Below are 17,746 nucleotides of genomic sequence, written 5' to 3' on the forward strand. Positions count from 1 at the left end.
AATAAATATAATCTGTAGCATTGATAGTGAAACAGTGTCTCTTTCAGAAAGACTAAGTTGCAGGCTGACAGGAAGTTGCAGGAAGTTTGCAGAAGTGAAAGCAAAGTCTAAGTTATTCTGAGGAGCAGGCCAGACGAGGCCATTTGAATTACTAGGTTATTCAAAATGATCATTGCTTTAACAAAGTAACAGATGGCTTTGAGAAGGCCTTAAGATGCTTATGCACACAGTTATTATGTTTAGTAGAGGTTCTTGATTAAAACATTTATTTAGTAAAAGTCATATCCATAGTTTCAGTTCGATTATTACATATACGAGAGTGGTTTCTGTCTCTCTGTCTGATTAGAGGTGAAACAGGGTGCAATTGTGGTTAGCACACAGACACAGACACACACACACACACACAGTTAGAGAGAATTATTTAGAGGGGAAAGTTTAATTATGTTTTGCTGATGTTGCAAAGAGCAGTTTGTCGCAGAACTGCTGCTGAGGTGTCAAGATGACAAGCGAGCATCCGGCAGTGACAGGATGCACCTGTTATGAAGATGGAAGACGATGTTCTTTTTAAATTGTCTTAAAAGTCATTGTGGTTTTGATTTGACGTATGTATATATCCTGTCTGTGACGTATGAAGGGGCGTCAGTAAATCAAACCCTGATGCTATAAAAATCTGTGTATGCTCTGATTAAGTTGAAGACCAATTCCTGTCTTCCCACACGTGTGTAGTCATTAAAATCATTGTTTGACCAAGATCTTCTGGACCATGGTGGTTTGTACTCTCCTTCCTCAATTTTTGAACCTTAACAGCCTCCATACATGGTCAGCAGGATAAGACGTTAAAACCAAAACAGGGAAATGTACAGTTCAAAATCGACAAACTGGCATACATGACAGTGCCCCACATGGTGAATGTCCAGTTGAATAAATGTCAAAGAAAGAAAATAAACTCAGGACAGCCAGGACAATTACAGAACAAAATTCCCTCTTGTTGTTACATTGCGTTTCTTCCTTTTCCCCAAAAACTGTAACAGTAAGCATGAACATATCACCACAACATGAAAACATTGCCAACATGAATCGTAGAAAACTCAAACAACGGTCCTGTGACAACAGTAGACCACATGAAACACATCAAAAAGCAAACAAGGTCACTTTATGTCAAATCTGTCAGTATGAAAAGGGTTGGTCCACCTATTGACTGACCAGTCAGCGGTGACCCTAGGAACTCGTCTTGGTCTGAGGTCATAAGAACCTCTAACAGCACACCCACCATCAGCAGGAGGTGAACTGTTAACCTCTGTCTCCAGAGCAATGTCAGCAGTCTCTTGGAAAGAGTTCTGGTCCGCGAAAAGCGGGGCAGTGTCAGCACAGTCAAAGTCAGTCTCAGCAGGGGCGTTGCTAAAGACCGCGGGAGTTGTGTCAACCGCGTCACAGTCAATGCGGCCTGGGACTGAAAGAGCAGGAGGCAAGCTGCTGTCCGGGACACTGAGATCCAAAGCTGCTGTAGCCTTCAGCTTTGCACGCTTGCTAGATAAAGCTGAGGCCCAGGTGTAGAATGGTTGCAGGTTTGCAACATGAAAAACTCCCACTCTCTCCCCAGTGTCCACTGTGGTGAGAGAGTAATTCACATCAGACATCCTCTTGGAGATGCGGTAGGGACCCGTGTAAAGGGGGGCCAACTTAGCAGACAAGTTGGACGATGCATCTGATTTTGGGTGCAACTTTACTCTGACGAGGTCCCCAACTTCATAAGAAACTTTGCGACGTCTCAGATCATAGTTGTGCTTTTGCCTTTTATGACTCTCTCCGAGCACCAAGCGAGCATGTTCATGAGCATCCCGAAGTGAAGCCCTCAGGTTATCTGAGTGGGACGTTTCCGGGTCACTCAGTCCCTCCCAGGAGGGTTGAGTGACAAGGTCCAAGGGCGTGTCCAACTCTCGCCCATACAGCATCATGGATGGGCTCAGGCCTGTGCTCTCGTGAGGCGCAGTGCGCAGTGCAAAACAGATTTGGGGAAGATACTTGTCCCAAGAGGTGTGTTTATCCCCAACATAGGCTCGAATGGCCGTTTTCAAAGTGCGATTTACATGCTCAGTTGCATTCGTTTGAGGATGGTATGCAGTCGTTAGTCTGTGTTCAGTCCCAAGAGTCAACAAAACATGCTCAAAGAGTTCACTGACGAAAGGCGTTCCCCTATCAGAAATAAGGTGGGAGGGAGAACCATGTCGGGCAAAAATGTCAGTAATGAACTTGTTCGCAGCAACTTGAGCAGTGGCTTCTCTCACAGCACTCACCTCGACCCATTTTGAGAAATAGTCCACAAAAACAAGGATATAAGCATTCCCTCTTTGTGTGCGGGGCAGTGGGCCAACATAGTCCACCCCTGCGTACTCCCATGGTCTTTGTGGCTGGATAGGGACCATAAGGCCTGCTGTTTTTCTTTGACTTGGCTTAGTGGTTTGACATGAACAACATGAGACCACATACTTTTTCACGTCAGAGTTCATGTGTGGCCAGAAGAATCTGAGACGCAAGCGTGCCAGCGTTTTTGCAATGCCCAGATGCCCGGCTGTAGGATGATCGTGGTAATACTTGAGCAGATAACCACGGAGCGTAGTAGGAGCAAACAGTTTAAGCTGCTTGAGTGGGTGGAGACCACATTTTGTTTTTGGGTCGAGGAAATAGAGGAGACCATCATGGACAACGTACTGTTCCAGATCTTGATTATCCTCCCCCGTTTGTTGGTCACTTTCCAGCTGATTGAGCAATGAGCCTGTGACTGGGTCCTCAAGCTGCAGTTGACGAACATGCGGGCGGTCTGAAACAATCACAGAAGGTAGAGCACGAAGGTCCATGCTCCCAATCACGGCATAGGGAGGGAGAAGATCAATGGGGGCATCCACATCTGGTAGAGGATTACGTGAAAGGGCATCGGGCACCTTATTACGTTCTCCAGGTTTGTGGATAATGCTGAAGTCAAAGTCTTGAAGGCGCAGAGACCACCGAGCAAGCCTGCCAGAGGGATTTGGTCGAGACATCAACCACTTGAGGCTGCTGTGGTCGGTGTAGATGGTTACGTGCAGGCCTTCGACATAGGGTCGGAAATGTTCCAAGGCCCAGATCACGGAGAGACACTCCTTCTCTGGAGTTGAGTAGGGCTTTTCCGATTTGTGCATAGCCCGGCTAGCAAATGCTACAGCAACGTCTTTGCCATCCTCATCTTTCTGCATTAATGCTGCTCCAAGACCAGCATCGCATGCATCAGTGTGAATGAAGAATGGATGCGAAAAATCTGGGAACCTGAGGACTGGCGCTGAGGTTATAGAATGTTTCAGAAAGTCCACAGCTGCCTGGCACTTGTCATCCCAGTGAAACTGCACGTCCTTTTTAGTGAGGGCGAAGAGTGGCTCTGCATGGCGGGCATAGTCCTGTACAAAGCGCCGATAGTAGCCAGTTAGGCCAAGGAAATTTCGCACCTGCTTTGTAGTGGTCGGCACTCTGAAGTCAGTCACAGCTCTCACCTTGTCAGGGTCAGGATGAATGCCAGCCGGCGTAACCCGATAACCAAGGAAGGTGAGTTCCGAAAGGCAGAATTGGCATTTGCTCAGCTTTAAAGAGAGGCCAGCGGACTGAAGCCTTCCAAGGACCTCTTTTAAGTCAAGCAGGTGTTGCTCAAAGGTCGGTGATGCGACAACAATGTCATCTAGATACACCGCGCAGGACTTATAAATCAGGCCAGCTAGAACATTGTTCATAAGCCGCTGAAAAGTCGCAGGGGCGTTACACAGGCCGAAAGGAAGGACTCTGAACTGAAACAGGCCACAGTGCGTGATAAAAGCAGTCTTTGGTTTAACTTCTTCAGCAATGGGGACCTGCCAGTAACCTCGAGCGAGGTCTAGTGTTGTGAGAAACTTCCCTCTCGACAGAAAGTCCAGTGATTCATCCACCCGCGGGAGTGGGTAAGAATCCTTTACGGTCAGCTGATTCAGACCACGGAAGTCAACACAGAACCGTGGTTCGCGGGGGGGTTTGTTCACAATGACCACGGGGGCTGCCCATGGTCCTGATGCAGGTTCGATGATGTTATCCTGTAGCATTTTTTCCACTTGCTCTTCTATGATTTGCTTTTTAGCTGGTGAGGTGCGGTATGGTGGCAAGTTAACAGGCTTTGCATCCCCAGTTACAATGACATGTTCTGCCAGAGAAGTGCGACCAAGGTGGCCATCAAACAGGTCACCAAAACTATTTAACAACTCCAACAGTTCTTCCCTCCCCTCAGAATCCAAGTTAGCTTCTCCAGCCTTATCATGGAGGGAGAGCTGCGGGGTGTTCTGCAGGGTCATAGTTCCACATTCAAGATCAGCTTCCACAAAGCCATTTTCACCGAGTTCATCAAGACATGGGGGGTTATCGTCCATAATTACAGTTCTTGTTGAGACATGTATTGTTAGTGAAGTGCGAGTCATAAAGTCCATCCCAAGAACAAAGGGGGATGACAGGTCCTGCACTATCACAAACCGCTGATAGACTCGCTTGCCCATAAATCCAATGGTTAACCAGGTTATTCCCAATGGACTGCAGTTAGTGCCGTTGGCCAGTCTTATGGGAGGAGAATCCCACGGATTCTTTAATGACTGATTTCGGTTTCTCTCAGACAACAGGTCTGCATTTACTGCTGAAAGAGATGCCCCTGTATCTAGTGTGGCATCCAGAGCTGCCCCATTAAAGTTCACTTTAACTCTGAGAGGGGTGTTCCACGATGCTTGCGAAGTTCCATCTTCAACGTGATTGAGCACTGGTGGCACACTTTGATCTGACAAAGGCGATGAGGGCTGAGTTATTGGCTGGGGGGAGGGTTGCCCCTGTGAAACACTCTCCCCCCCCCTGAAGTTTCCCGGCCTCCTGCCAGCTGCTCTCGTCTCCCTGACAACGCCAGTTTCATCTGGATCCGCAGGCTGAGTTACTGGATGTTGGTCAGGAGACAGCGTTTGAGGAAGCTCCGGAGCCATCCTGGGGGAGTGTCCTGAAAATCAGTGGAACAGTTAGGGCACATATGAGATGTAACACCAGGCATGGCACATTTGAAACAACGGGGTCCTCCCTCAGCTCTGTTTTTCGGCTGAGCTCGGGAAGGCCGTGAAAGGTTAGTGCCAAGAACAGAATGCAGCTCGTGGGGGCGCAGCACTAGATCAATTACTGACTTTACAGGCGTTCCGTACAGTGCTACTCTGTACTTCTCCACTGCGTGGTTACAGATGAGCTCAATTTGCTCCAGTTCAGATGGTGGGTTCCTCAGTCTCCTAAATTCACTGAGCATGTGGGTAACAAACGTTGGCAGAGGCTCTTCGGGGTGCTGGAAACAGTCCAGGATGCCTCTCAAAATCTGCTCCTGGTTGTCAGCAGGCAAGAAGACAGTTCTGAAAAGTTCACAAAACTTAGCCCATGTAGATACGTGAGGAATGAGCATATTAGACCACTTTCTTGGTTCCTTAGCTAGGAAGTGTGGTAGCTCTCTGAGGATTTGGGCGTCTGTTAGGTCTAAGGAGGTTTTATAAGCAGTAACAGACTGCAGCCATTCTTCTGGGTGAAGGCTGCCATCATTAGCGAACACCTTGGGCTCCAATTTAGCTTGGTGCAAAGCCGCAGCAAGGACTCTGGTTGTATTAATTAGCTCCAGCGAATCTGACTGGGATTGGGACAAGGCCCTGGCGGGCTACGTGGGGCCAGGTGTTGAGATAGATTGCTGCGTTTCCCTGGTTGGCAGGCCTGGCACATATGGAGTAGAGGAGGCCTGAGGAAAAGGGTGAGTAATCTGGGCAGCTGGTACTTTTGGGACTGGTCTTTTTTGTTGAGTCCACTGCTCCAAAATATTCCTCTGGAGGTCCAAAGAGTCATGAAGACACTGCTGAAGCATATCAACCTCTGCTTGCAGACTTTGCACTTTATGCCCAAGGTCAGCAGTACTATGTCTGGCAGTAAGTCGGTTGGGGTGTAACATAAAGTCTATATCATCACACATGTCAGTCAAGTCAGGATGAGTAGCCATAATACACACTTATCAAAGACCCAAATCTATATAAGGTAGCAGTTATGCTGAAATCAACTTCAGTTCTGGTCACACAAAAATATACAAAACATGTGAATTCTGAAGTCTAGCTGCAAATGTTTTATCTGACTTTGAAACGTGGAGGTAGAAGGAGTAAACACCCTGGATCAAAAGCATTTAGGTGTAAAATGGATCCAAACTTACGAGTAACTATGAGTAACACCTTTTCAAGTCAAATGCACTTAAAACAGCATCTCAATAACAACAGTTAAGTCAGTGAGAATCGATAGCAAATCAGTTTGAAATATAGACAGCGTTCTTTTTTTTTTTTTCTTTTGTTTTTTTAAATATACACTCACAACATCAGTTCGGCGATTTTCCAGAGGACTCCAAACTTGTCCAGTCCTGACACGGCATAGAGGTTTGTCCCTTGGAAAAGTTCCCACTTGCAGAGACCGTACGAACGAAGAAAAGTCTGCAGCGTGAGCTCAGCTGGTGAGGAAGAAAAAATCCGGTGCGCTTTACTTCGCATACATGCACTTCAGAAACTATGAAGAAGCGGCATCCGTCTCGCATCCAAGTAGCGTGAATCCACGTTAATCCAAAAATGTCGCAGTAAAGGCGTTCGGCAGATGACGATAATACATCCCAAAAACAGCGCTGCGGCGGCTTCACTCGTTGCCGTAGAAACACACCTCCGTGATCCGGCGAATCGGACGTCCGCGTCGAGGCCAGCCTGGTCTGTTTCCGCGAAGTATGGCAGGCTACTACTAGATCTACTTTGCCGCGATGTACCTTTTAGTGTATCAGTCATCAGCTGCTCGAAGATACTGCATACTGAGGTCCAAGAGAAGATGTTCGGGCGCCATTTTGTAACGTCGGGTTGTGTTGTGTGGTTGAGAGGAGGCGGCAAAACACCTAGCAGGCTAGTCGGAAGAACACACACCCACGCTGGTATCGGTAATCCACGGTGGTTCTTTAATACGCCTTCTTCAACAACCATATAAAAGCCCGGCTGAACGGCTGTGGCTCAACAACATAACGCCCAGCGTTCATACAACCAAAGCGTTGCAAACAAAACAAAAAAAAGGTCTGGAGAAGAAAACATAAATCCGTCCCTCGTTAAGCACAAGCGTGAAGGCACATGTCCTCATAATCCCAGAGCGAGAGAGAGAGACCAGTGGCACACACTGATGACACCCTTAACCCTCGACTTGCGTGTCTTAAAGGGACACCACACCATAGTGGCTGTTACACACTGTTACATCTAGAGCTGATGATACTGATGGTGTGTGGCTGAGCTCAGACTGGGAAACCTTAGAATCTAAAGGCTGAGTAAAACAGTTCTGCGGGGCTACAATGCTGGTAGCAGTATGTAGGTGAGTCTGGTCTGGAATAACAGTCTTAGGTTCAGCTAACTCTACAGGTGAAAAATTCATATCGGATAAATCAAAGGAAATACTGCGAGCATTACAAGAATCTGATGGCTCAGAAACGCAAAGATCACTAGTGAGAGCTACTGGTGAATAATCTGACACTGAGGCGCCTCGCTGTATAGTGTCTCTAGAGTCCAAACACAAAGTGGCGGAGTTATCCGATTCAGGTAACACAATGGCGGGCAAAACAGAGCTACTCACAGTAGTGCATAAGTCATGAAGTCCGGGTTCAGAACTTTTGGGCTGAGTGCGTGACGCACAGTCACTCTCACCCACGGGTGAAGCCTGCTCAGCTGTACTGGCGCGAAGGCGGCGTGAACGCCGTTTTCGCCGAGAAGGGGAAGGAGACAAGCCAGGCCGCGAATCCTCCAGCGGACCGGGCTGAACATCCTCCGACTCTTCATACTGGAGCAGCTGCTCCGGGCAGATGCCTACAGTGGAGACGAGGAAGTCCTGGATGTGGGGGTGTAGCGCGCCGAATAGCCACGGGAGTCCGGACACCATCCTCTGAAAACGGATTGCTACGGTTTCCCGATACTCTTCCCCTGGCAGCGCTACCCACTCCTGACAGTGATACTCCACTGTGTAAATTAAATCCTCCCGGAGCTCAGCGGAGGGGTTGTGAGTTGCTGGGTCCATGTCGTGGTCGCGTTCTTCTGTCATGATCAGGCTGTGTGGCAGGCAGGAAATAGGACCCAAACGCAAACTCACGGGGAAACAGCACTGAACTCAAAATGCAGCTTTATTGCTGACAAAAGATGACAAAAGATAATGGCGATATAAAATAACATGAACTAAACTGGGACGTACTAAGGACGGACTTACGAGGAAACACACGGAGGGGCACACAGTCATGAGGGAGAACGCGACACAGAACTGAGGGAGACGCAGACATAAATACACAGAGGGTTAACGAGGGAAGTTGCTTATTAAGTTTGCCCAGTAGATGGCAGCATTGTTCCATTTACTATTGTACGTGAAAGGGAATTTTGGCTTTGGTTTATTTATATTTACATGAATGTGCATTTAAGTGAATTAATTTTTCTTTTGTTATCTAAACCACAACGCAGTAATGTTTCTATTTTATTTTCCGTGATAAGTATTGTTGCCATTTTATTTTTCAATCAATATTTGTTTTTATTTATTTGGGAAAACTGAGAGTTCCACTATACGATCATAAGCCTATCGTTAGTAGCAATGAAGCTTTCGCTGTGTTTGGGCGGAATCCTGTTGCTGGAAACCCATGGTTATTCATGTCCCATGTTATTGCAGAGACCCACAAAAAGGGGAATAAATCACGCCTGAGCTCTACCCACCTCGAGTCCAGAGAGTTTTATTCACACAGCGCTGGAAAGAGAAGCTGACCGGAGGGGTTACATATGCAGTTTTAACCTTCTATAGCTCCAAGTCACTTACACAATAGATCACCCGGACATCACGCCGAACGCGGTTTATGACCTTTCCTTAATTGACTGAGCTTTAACTCTTTAATAAGCACAAAATGCAATGTGTATAAAATGGTCTTAGCTGTAACTGTAATAAAAAGGTTAATGTAATGCCAACAGCTTCAATAAATGTATTAATGAAATGATGATTAATTTGATTAATGCAATGGTGATAATGATGAGCATGAGTAGCAGTAAAATATTTCCCTTATTCCACAGCACCTAAGAAAAAAGTTAGGCGCACCAGTGCAGCAGTGGCAAAAACTTAGTCTAGAGCCCTGGCTTCAGCCCATACTGTCTGATGTACTACTTAGATTTACTAACTGACACCCCATACCATCTAGAGATCATCATCATCATTGTAATGTTAATTTAGTCTTTTCATGTAATAGCCAGTACATCTATTGGGTGTTGTGTTCTAACATGCCCTGTAATAATTTTAAGTTTTACAGTGTCACTGATTTGCGACTGTTTCACGACAGTAATTTGGGGAGTAAACTCTGGCAGGAGGGGCTATGAGCTCACATGGCCTGTAGCTGTGTCAGAGATCAAGCTTATGTCAGCCAGCAGTGATATCTGTACACATAGTATCCTTAAAATACTCATTATTCAGGCTCCTGCTAGCGGTGGAGGAGATTTTTCTGTTGAGGAAGAGGCCCTGCTGTCCTGCCGTCTTACTGCTGCCATTGAGGGGATCAGCAGCTGCTACATATTCTCCTCGACCTCGAGTATTTAGACTAAAGGACAAGTTTCATATTTAACTCTATACACTTTTTAAAATTTATTTTGCTGGCCAGCTATTACAGTTTTCTTATTTACAAAGGCTATATGGAGACATTTTGGTTATTGCCAAAGAGACATTCTCTTACTATGGATCGAGGAAGTTGCAGTTTTACAACCCATGGACTGAGAAAGGACTCAATAAGAAATATGTTCACATATTACAGGGTTAAACAGAAGTGAGTCGCAAAGTGATCTTAAGTGAAGTGCTGGTAACGAATGCCAATATTTTTTTCCTTTTTTCTTTCTCACTGTTTAAATTCCATTCATATAAGGGACTGTAAGTTTATTCTGACTACAAACATATCCACCCAGTTTGTTAAGTTTAAACTACACGTGTAAAGCGCATGTGAGAGAGGTTGTGATGAAGTCCTTAAGGACGTACAAGCTCCAGTCCAGAAATCTGTGAAATATTGCACACAGATGGTAAACTGACCCTGAATAAATTGTCCTCTGTTGTTACAGATATTGTTTCAGTGATTCTTTGGTGATCTGACATATCGGTTACATCATCATCATCGTCGTCATCAGTCTGCTGAACACAGGAAGCAGCTACTTTTATAACATCAGACAGAACCAGGACCAAGAACAGCCTCAGTTAGCTGGAACCAGAATACGACCTGGAGAAAGAAGAAGAGATGAGGACACAGTCACCAACAAACTCTGAAAACACTTCATGGAAGCTAATGATTCAGAAAAGCTTCATCTTCTAGGGATTGGCCCTGGACCAAGAGTTCTCTAAAACCAGTAAAATACCTGGGTTTGAATGCAGCTAAAAACTAACAGTCGTTTGAAAATAAGCAGTACTGGTTTAAAAATTTATATCTAATTATATCTCTCGGCTGGCCTGGGAACGCCTTGGTGGGAACGCGCTGGAGGAGGTGGCTGGGGAGAGGGAGGTCTGGGCCTCTTTGCTTAGGCTGCTGCCCCCGCGACCCGGCCTCGGATAAAGCGGATGAAGATGGATGGTTTAAAACTTTGTGGAACTGGTCTAAACCTGCCTAAACGTGTACATTTTAAAACGTCGATACATTTTTTTAAAAAATTGGTGACGTAAACCAGATCAAAATCTAAACTGGTTTCATTCTGGTGTAAACTGGTTTCAGGTATGAACTGGTCTGTGAGTGAGAGTCCTGCTCTGACCTCGGGCCTTCCTCCTGTAGTAGATGAATCCAGCCAGAGATAAGATCAGACCCAGGATCAGTCCTGAGGCTCCGATGGCGAGCTTGTTCCTCTCTGACTCAGGCATGGACGATTCTGAGGAGGGATCTGAGTCACACAGGTGAGAGTCAGACAGATGTACAGGTGTGTACAGACAGACAGGTGTGTAGATATAAGCAGACAGTTATTTACCCCAGTCAGTGATCAGAGGTTTCTCCAGGCTGGCGTGCTCCACCACACAGGAGATCTTCTCCCCAGACCTTAAACGCAAACATCAGTGACTCTCAGATCTGGACTTTAAATTTTGGTTTATTATGATGCTCACCTGGGGGTGTACTCGAGGTAGGAGTGGGTCTGATAGTACCAGTCACCATCCTCCATCTCCTCAGTGGAAGTGACATCAGAGGTGACTTCCTGTCCATCTCTGTGCCAGTTCACTTTGATCTTACTGGGAAAGAAGTCATAGACACTGCAGACCAACATGGCAGGATGCTGACTGGAGAGAGGCATCGTGGAGTGAAGTTTGACAGTGGGCCGAGCTGCAAGACATTATTTGTTTGTATTATCATTAATGTTCTTTGAATAATTTGAACCAAGTGACAGCGCTTGGTGGCGCTGTCACTTGGTGTTTGCTCGCTCTGCGGTAGAGTATCACTTCCTGTTCTTGCTCAAACACAGTGGTGTTTTTGAGTAGTAGCTCGGCCTCCTTTAGCAGTAATGATATCTGTAACAAATGTCGCATATTTGCAGCTCTGGAGGCCAGGATTACTGAATTGGAGACTCGGCTTCGCACCCTTCATTCACCCGTAGCTAGCCAGGCCCCTGTAGCTGGTGCAGCCGAAGATAGCGTAGGCCCCGCTAGCTGTTCCCCGGCAGACCCCAAGCAGCTGGGGAAACAGGGAGGCTGGGTCACAGTGAGGAGGAAGCATAGTCCTAAACAGAAGCCCCAGGTACACCACCAACCCGTTCATGTGTCTAACCGTTTTTCCCCACTCGGCGACACACCCGCCGGGGGTCAAACTCTGGTAATTGGCGATCCTGTTCTCAGACATGTGAAGCTAGAGACACCGGCAACCATAGTCAATTGTCTTCCACAGGCCAGAGCAGGCGACATTGAAGGAAATTTAAAACTGCTGGCTAAGGGTAAACGTAAATTCAGTAAGATCATAATTCACGACGGCAGTAATGACACCCGGTTACGCCAATCGGAGGTCACTAAAATCAATATTGAATCTGTGTGCAACTTTGCCAAAACAATGTCGGACTCTGTAGTTTTCTCTGGTCCCCTCCCCAATCAGACCAGGAGTGACATGTTTAGCCGCATGTTCTCCTTAAATTGCTGGCTGTCTGAGTGGTGTCCCAGAAACGATGTGGGCTTCATAGATAATTGGCAAACCTTCGGGTTCTTGGGGGATGTTGCTAACTCCGAGTCTGATAACAGGCAACACACCCCCAGTAGATGTGCTTGCTCGGTGTGAGGTCTCGCAGCAAGCTATCAAATACAGTGCATTTCTCGGCTTTTAAAAAAGCACTTGTTGCAGGCTGCTGAGTTTGCATCTTTTGCTGTGAAGTACAGCCAGACTTTTGACCGCTTCACCTTGGGCATTTTTAATCTGTAGCTCTGCTCTAAAAGAACGTACGTACCTGGGCCTGCCTACTATCCTCGGAAACGTAAAATGATTGGCTAGAATCCAAAGTGTGTGACATTTCAGTAAAAAAAAAGCACAGAAAAAAAGCACTGAAATGTGCGCTGCTTTTTGGTCTGGTAACTACCAGAATAAAATATGACTATCCAGAGTTGGAACCAGGAAGCAGAGTTGAAGTCTTACACGCCTCTCTGCAGCTTCTCTCCCCCTGTTACCCCCCCCCCAAAAAAAATAAAATAAAACCTGTCTCCATTGAGACTGTGTCAGCTCCCAAACAGACAAAAAACAAACTAAAACCAGCAATAAACAACTTGAACCTAAAAAATCACAAAGAAAGAACAATACAGTATCCACATCTGAACCAAAGAGTAAAACAGTGAAATGTGGATTATTAAATATTCGGTCTCTCTCATAAAAGTCTCTGTTATCTCACCCCAACCGGTCGCAGCAGATGGCCGCCCCTCCCTGAGCCTGGTTCTGCCGGAGGTTTCTTCCTGTTAAAAGGGAGTTTTTCCTTTCCACTGTCACCAAAGTGCTGCTCATAGGGGGTCATATGATTGTTGGGTTTTTCTCTGTATGTACTGTACAATATAAAGCACCTTGAGGCGACTGTTGTTGTGATTTGGCGCTATATAAAAAAAATTGAATTGAAAAAATTGAATTGAATTGAATTGAGTTGGTCTCAGAATCTAATCCCTGTATTTTGCAGATGATGTGGTTCTCTTGGCTTCATCAGGTGATGGCTTCCAGCTCGCACTGGAACGGTTCGCAGCTGAGTGTGAAGCGGTGGGAATGAGAATCAGGACCTCCAAATCTGAGGCCATGGTCCTCAGTTGGAAAAGGGTGGAGTGCCCACTCCAGGTCAGGGACGAGTTCCTATCCTAAGCAGAGGAGTTTAGGTATCTTGGGGTCTTATTCATGAGTGACGGGAGAAGGGAATGGGAGATCGACAGACGCTACAGACGCTCGTCACCTATGGTCATGAGCTGTGAGTAGTGATCGAAAGAACAGCCAGGACACACTGGAGAGATTATATCTCTCGGCTGGCCTGGAAACGCCTCATTGTTCCAGCTTGTTTAGAAGCTGGAGGAGGTGGCTGGGGAGAGGGAGGTCTGGGCTTCTCTGCTTAGGATGCTGCCCCCACGACTCTGCCCCGGATAAGCAGAAGAAGATCGATGGAGTGCATATTAATGAATATATATAAATTTAAATATGCCAGAGTTAGCCAAAAAGGCTACTTTAACGTGGATCTAGTAAGCATCTTTGCTTTATCAATATCAAACTCCAGGACTGAAACTGATTACAGTCTAGATTCATCCTCATTAGTGATAATAATAAGAAAATCAAGAATGCTTTACAGAAGAGAATAAATAAACAAAAATATTTAAACTGACAAAATAAGGTTAAAGTTCGAGGCAAAGTTTAATATAAATAGCAAACAGGAGGAATATATATACGCAATAGAAAAACACACAGTAGTGAAGGCTCTGTCCTCAGAGGTCTGGAGGTTGGTGTGAGGACAGAAGGCAGAGATGTGGCTAAGGACCGTACACTGTGTATGGTTGCAGCAGGTCAGACAGATATGGAGGTGCCCAGGCATTGAGGGATTAGTAAGTGAGAAAAAGGATCTTGTAAGTCATGTGTGACTTACTGGAGCGTCTCCGGGGCTTTAGTGGAAATCCCAAACAGGATCACACTGCAGTAACCAAGCTTGGTGGTGGCAGAGGTGTGGATGAGGGTCTCTGCTACAGACTCTGAACGCCTTTAGGTGTAAAAAATCTGCTATCGTTACAGATGTGAGCACAGAATGAAAGCTGCGGTTGGTTGGTGTAGTCAAAGTTATATATTATTAATAGATATGTTTACTTTATTTAGAAAATGTTTCGATTTTAAAAAAATGTTAAAATAAAAGTCAAAACTATGAGCTTCTGATTAGTTAATGTTTTACATTATCATTCCATGTGGTGTTTGCTAGGCAACAGGAGCTGTTCTTTGTGATGCTGGGTAAAGGTGGAAACAGCTGATCATGTATATCTGTGGGCTGCAAACAATAGTGGAGGAGATCGTGATCGACCCTGATGGAAGTTAACTGTTTAATTAACTGTTTAATTGATTATATTTCTAACCAGTCACACACAGATGGGTCAGATAAGAGCTGCAGCTATGAACCTCTGACACCTGTTTCCTTCTCTGTGGTCACACTATCACACTCAAGAGAGGATGTTTTTTAGCTCAGAGAGTTTAAAAACATAAATTAATATCCTCATCAGTGTGTTATGATGAGCAGCTGCAGTTCGACTGTTTCACCAACTGGGGGATGCCACAGACTGAGGTTAGATCAGTTCTCTGGTGTGTCATGTTTTGTGATCAATGATTTATTAAAGTTATTAATCATTAGAGTCTAACCTGCAGCTGTGAGTCCATCATAAATGATTCAGAGTGAGGTCAACATGAACACCTGATGATGTCACGCAGACTACTGGACACTCACCTGATTTAGACAGAACATTCGTGTATCTAATAGCAATGTTGTTTTTGCAGTATGTCCCCTTCTGAGCGTTCATAGTAGCCAGCCTTCCAGGAACTTTGTTCCAGGCATCTGCGGTCTTCACTCCAAAGTCAGTGAATCCAACAAACTTGCCCACATTGCTGTCAAACCTGACGAACTCCATCATGTTGTAATAGTAAGAGTCGATGTACTCAATGTCCTTCAGCTCAGTGGAGTTAAAGTCACAGCGAGACAGTCTATACATCATGAATCCATCTGAGAACAAACAGAATATCAGACTGTGTGGACTGATCACATCATTGATCAGTGTATTGATGAGTGTGTTGATGGTACCTGCTGTGCTGAGGCTGATGAAGAGGAGGCTGAGGCAGAGGAAGGATGAAGCCATGTTCCTGAGTTCTCCTGACAAACTGACTCAGTCTGACTGACAGATGCTCTAAAAACAGAGGACAGGGCACATGACCACAGCATCAGCTGTTACCAGGAAGAACTCCATGAGACCAGCTCACAACTGGTGTCAAAGGTGTCTGAAGTCCATTAAAGCTTTAAAAGCAGAGCACACTCAAAACCTGTTGTCATTTATATTTCAGTCACGGTCTGCACTTATGGAAAATTATTAATCTGTAATATTGTTCTGCACAAAACACTGATGCCAGTACTGTTATATTAATGATAAGAACGCGTAACAGTGACAGTGATCATATTTACAAAAAGCTCTGTGAGTTTGTGCCTGGCTGATGTTCCTCTGTGTGGACACCACAGATCTCATGGATATGATAGAAAATATGTCTCACAAATAAAATCAGGTATGTGTTTTGTATTAATGCGAAGTGTGATGTCATCACATTTCACTGCCTTACATTAATATTAAATTAAATTTAGATTTAAATATTCAAGCTGAGAAATTGAGATTCACATTTACAAATCATTAATAGTCAGACTGCAGAAGATGAACATTATTATTACGTTGTATTATTGTAGTCTTTACATTACAATATAAAGCTGCTTCAGGTGACTGTTGTTGTGATTTAGTGCTGGAAAAATGAAACTTCACTGAATTAAATCATAATAAGATTTCATCAGCATTCAGAATAAATGTAAATGTTTCTTCAGTCATTTAAATTTATTTAAATGTCAGATATTAAAACATGTTACAACCGGAATATAAGCATGTTAGATTCATTTCTATAAACACTCATTGGTTTTTATTTAAACAATCTGTATCAGCAGAGTCTTCATGAGAAATTTAGTTTTAAATCTTTGTGTTGTATTAAGACAAATTGAGACATCACTACTGTTAAACATGTGTTAGAGCTCAATAACTGACACAACACACAAACAGTGGTTCCTTCATTAAACTGTCTATGTGTGAAATCTTCCTCAAAAACTGAAGTTCTGTAATTTCATCTGTGACCAGTGAAGTCACATGATGATAAACAGGAAGCAGAACCTAAAAACATGAACCCAATGAGACACACCTGACTTACCTCTGCACTAACTCAGGTTCCCAGAATCCGGTCCACAGAGAGTGAAATGAAACCATGAATATTTGTAAAGACACACAAAGAACCCACTCACAGATTTATGGGTTTATTACTTAATGTTTTTACTGATACATGAAAATCTGAAACACAGTTTGATAAACAAAGAATCATCATAGCAGTTTATGAACACATTGAGAGGTCACCTGACACTGAGTTCAGATAAAACTTATTTCAGTCTCATTGTTTTATTTTGACTCTATCTTCTTTGTTTTTGTGGCAGGAGCAGAGTCCAGGTAAAATCTGCTGGTTCAAACATGTGAAGCTGTGGTGAGAGAGCGGTTGAAAGAAGCTTTGGTTTGAATTCCAGAGTTTAACTTTATTGACACAGATGATGACAGACAGAACAGCCCATGCAGGTGATGTTCTATTATTAGCCCTTTAAGACCTACCATATAACCAAGTCCACCAGAGCTTTTCTTTATATTTTTACATGCTGTAGTGCCATTTTTGGGAGCATTTCAAGTTGCTATATATCAGAACAACCTTTATATCTCAAATTTTAATAATATGTATGCATTAGGTCCATAGTAACTACATAAATTACAAAAAAGTGCAATAAACTACAAAACACTTGAAAATTAAAAAAAAAAAAAAATTCTACAAATATTTCTAATTAGAGAAATTTAAGAGGCTTATCCCTCAAAACTGTAAATGCAAAAAAGGTGCACAAAGTAGTTTCCAACCACCAGAAATGTAACTTGACTATCTTCATAGTTTTATTTTTGAGATACACCAATTTTTATATACTGCAGGAAAAACGAAAATAAATATTATACTGCAAATTTGCAACCCCCCCAAAAGAACAACCCAGCATGTGCATCAAAATTAACAATTTCCAGCAGTGCAATTTCAGTTCTAAGCCTCCCAGAAACTATACAGAAAGGCATAAAGTCAAACATAACTTTTAAAAACATCAATAAATGTTATTAAATGCCCTGGAGGGAAAAAACGACGCTTCTCACGAAAAATGACGTCCCTTCCGGTTTTGGCAGGTAGTGTCGGACATGAGATAGTTTATTCCAACGTAGGAAGTGTTATGAACAACCGATCGGAAAAGCGCGTTTCTGCACTGTAAACCCCAACAGTCTACCTGACTTATAAAGTTTGTGGATATAACAATTGAAATTCCTCACAAAGTTAAAACAACTTAAAACTTTTCTGTTCGGTTAACGATTCAAA

General features: G+C 44.3%; 2 protein-coding genes across 3 annotated transcripts in view; one reads left to right on the top strand and one right to left on the bottom strand.

The window, feature by feature from the left end:
* LOC146672878 (uncharacterized) overlaps positions 1-17,746 on the top strand; it is a 210,235-nt gene that overhangs the window by 93,199 nt on the left and 99,290 nt on the right. The window lies entirely within an intron of this gene.
* On the bottom strand, positions 10,004-15,439 carry LOC146672883 (H-2 class II histocompatibility antigen, E-S beta chain-like). 2 transcript variants are annotated; one of them, XM_085401592.1, is made up of 6 exons: positions 15,357-15,439; positions 15,006-15,278; positions 11,194-11,407; positions 11,061-11,128; positions 10,851-10,976; positions 10,004-10,327 (listed from the first exon to the last, which is right to left on the bottom strand). In XM_085401592.1, the coding sequence occupies exons 1-6, from the start codon at positions 15,409-15,411 to the stop codon at positions 10,302-10,304; spliced, it is 762 nt and encodes a 253-aa protein (XP_085257718.1). In that variant the 5' UTR covers positions 15,412-15,439; the 3' UTR covers positions 10,004-10,301. The 2 variants fall into 2 exon arrangements, with proteins under 2 accessions (XP_085257718.1, XP_085257719.1); XM_085401593.1 differs by having other exon boundaries at positions 10,006-10,327; positions 10,851-10,964.

The sequence above is a fragment of the Rhamphochromis longiceps genome, linkage group LG3, assembly GCF_057381845.1.
Source record: "Rhamphochromis longiceps isolate RC_006_pf linkage group LG3, R_longiceps_female_GT1.1, whole genome shotgun sequence".
Lineage (NCBI taxonomy): Eukaryota > Metazoa > Chordata > Actinopteri > Cichliformes > Cichlidae > Rhamphochromis > Rhamphochromis longiceps.

Excerpts from the sequence above, each read along its gene's own strand:
- LOC146672883 (XM_085401592.1), bottom strand. The coding sequence starts at position 15,411 with ATGGCTTCATCCTTCCTCTGCCTCAGCCTCCTCTTCATCAGCCTCAGC. Across the intron at positions 11,408-15,005 it reads GAATGTTCTGTCTAAATCAG|CTCGGCCCACTGTCAAACTT; the intron begins GTGAGTGTCCAG and ends AATGTCTTGCAG. Across the intron at positions 10,328-10,850 it reads CTACAGGAGGAAGGCCCGAG|GTCGTATTCTGGTTCCAGCT; the intron begins GTCAGAGCAGGA and ends TTCTTTCTCCAG.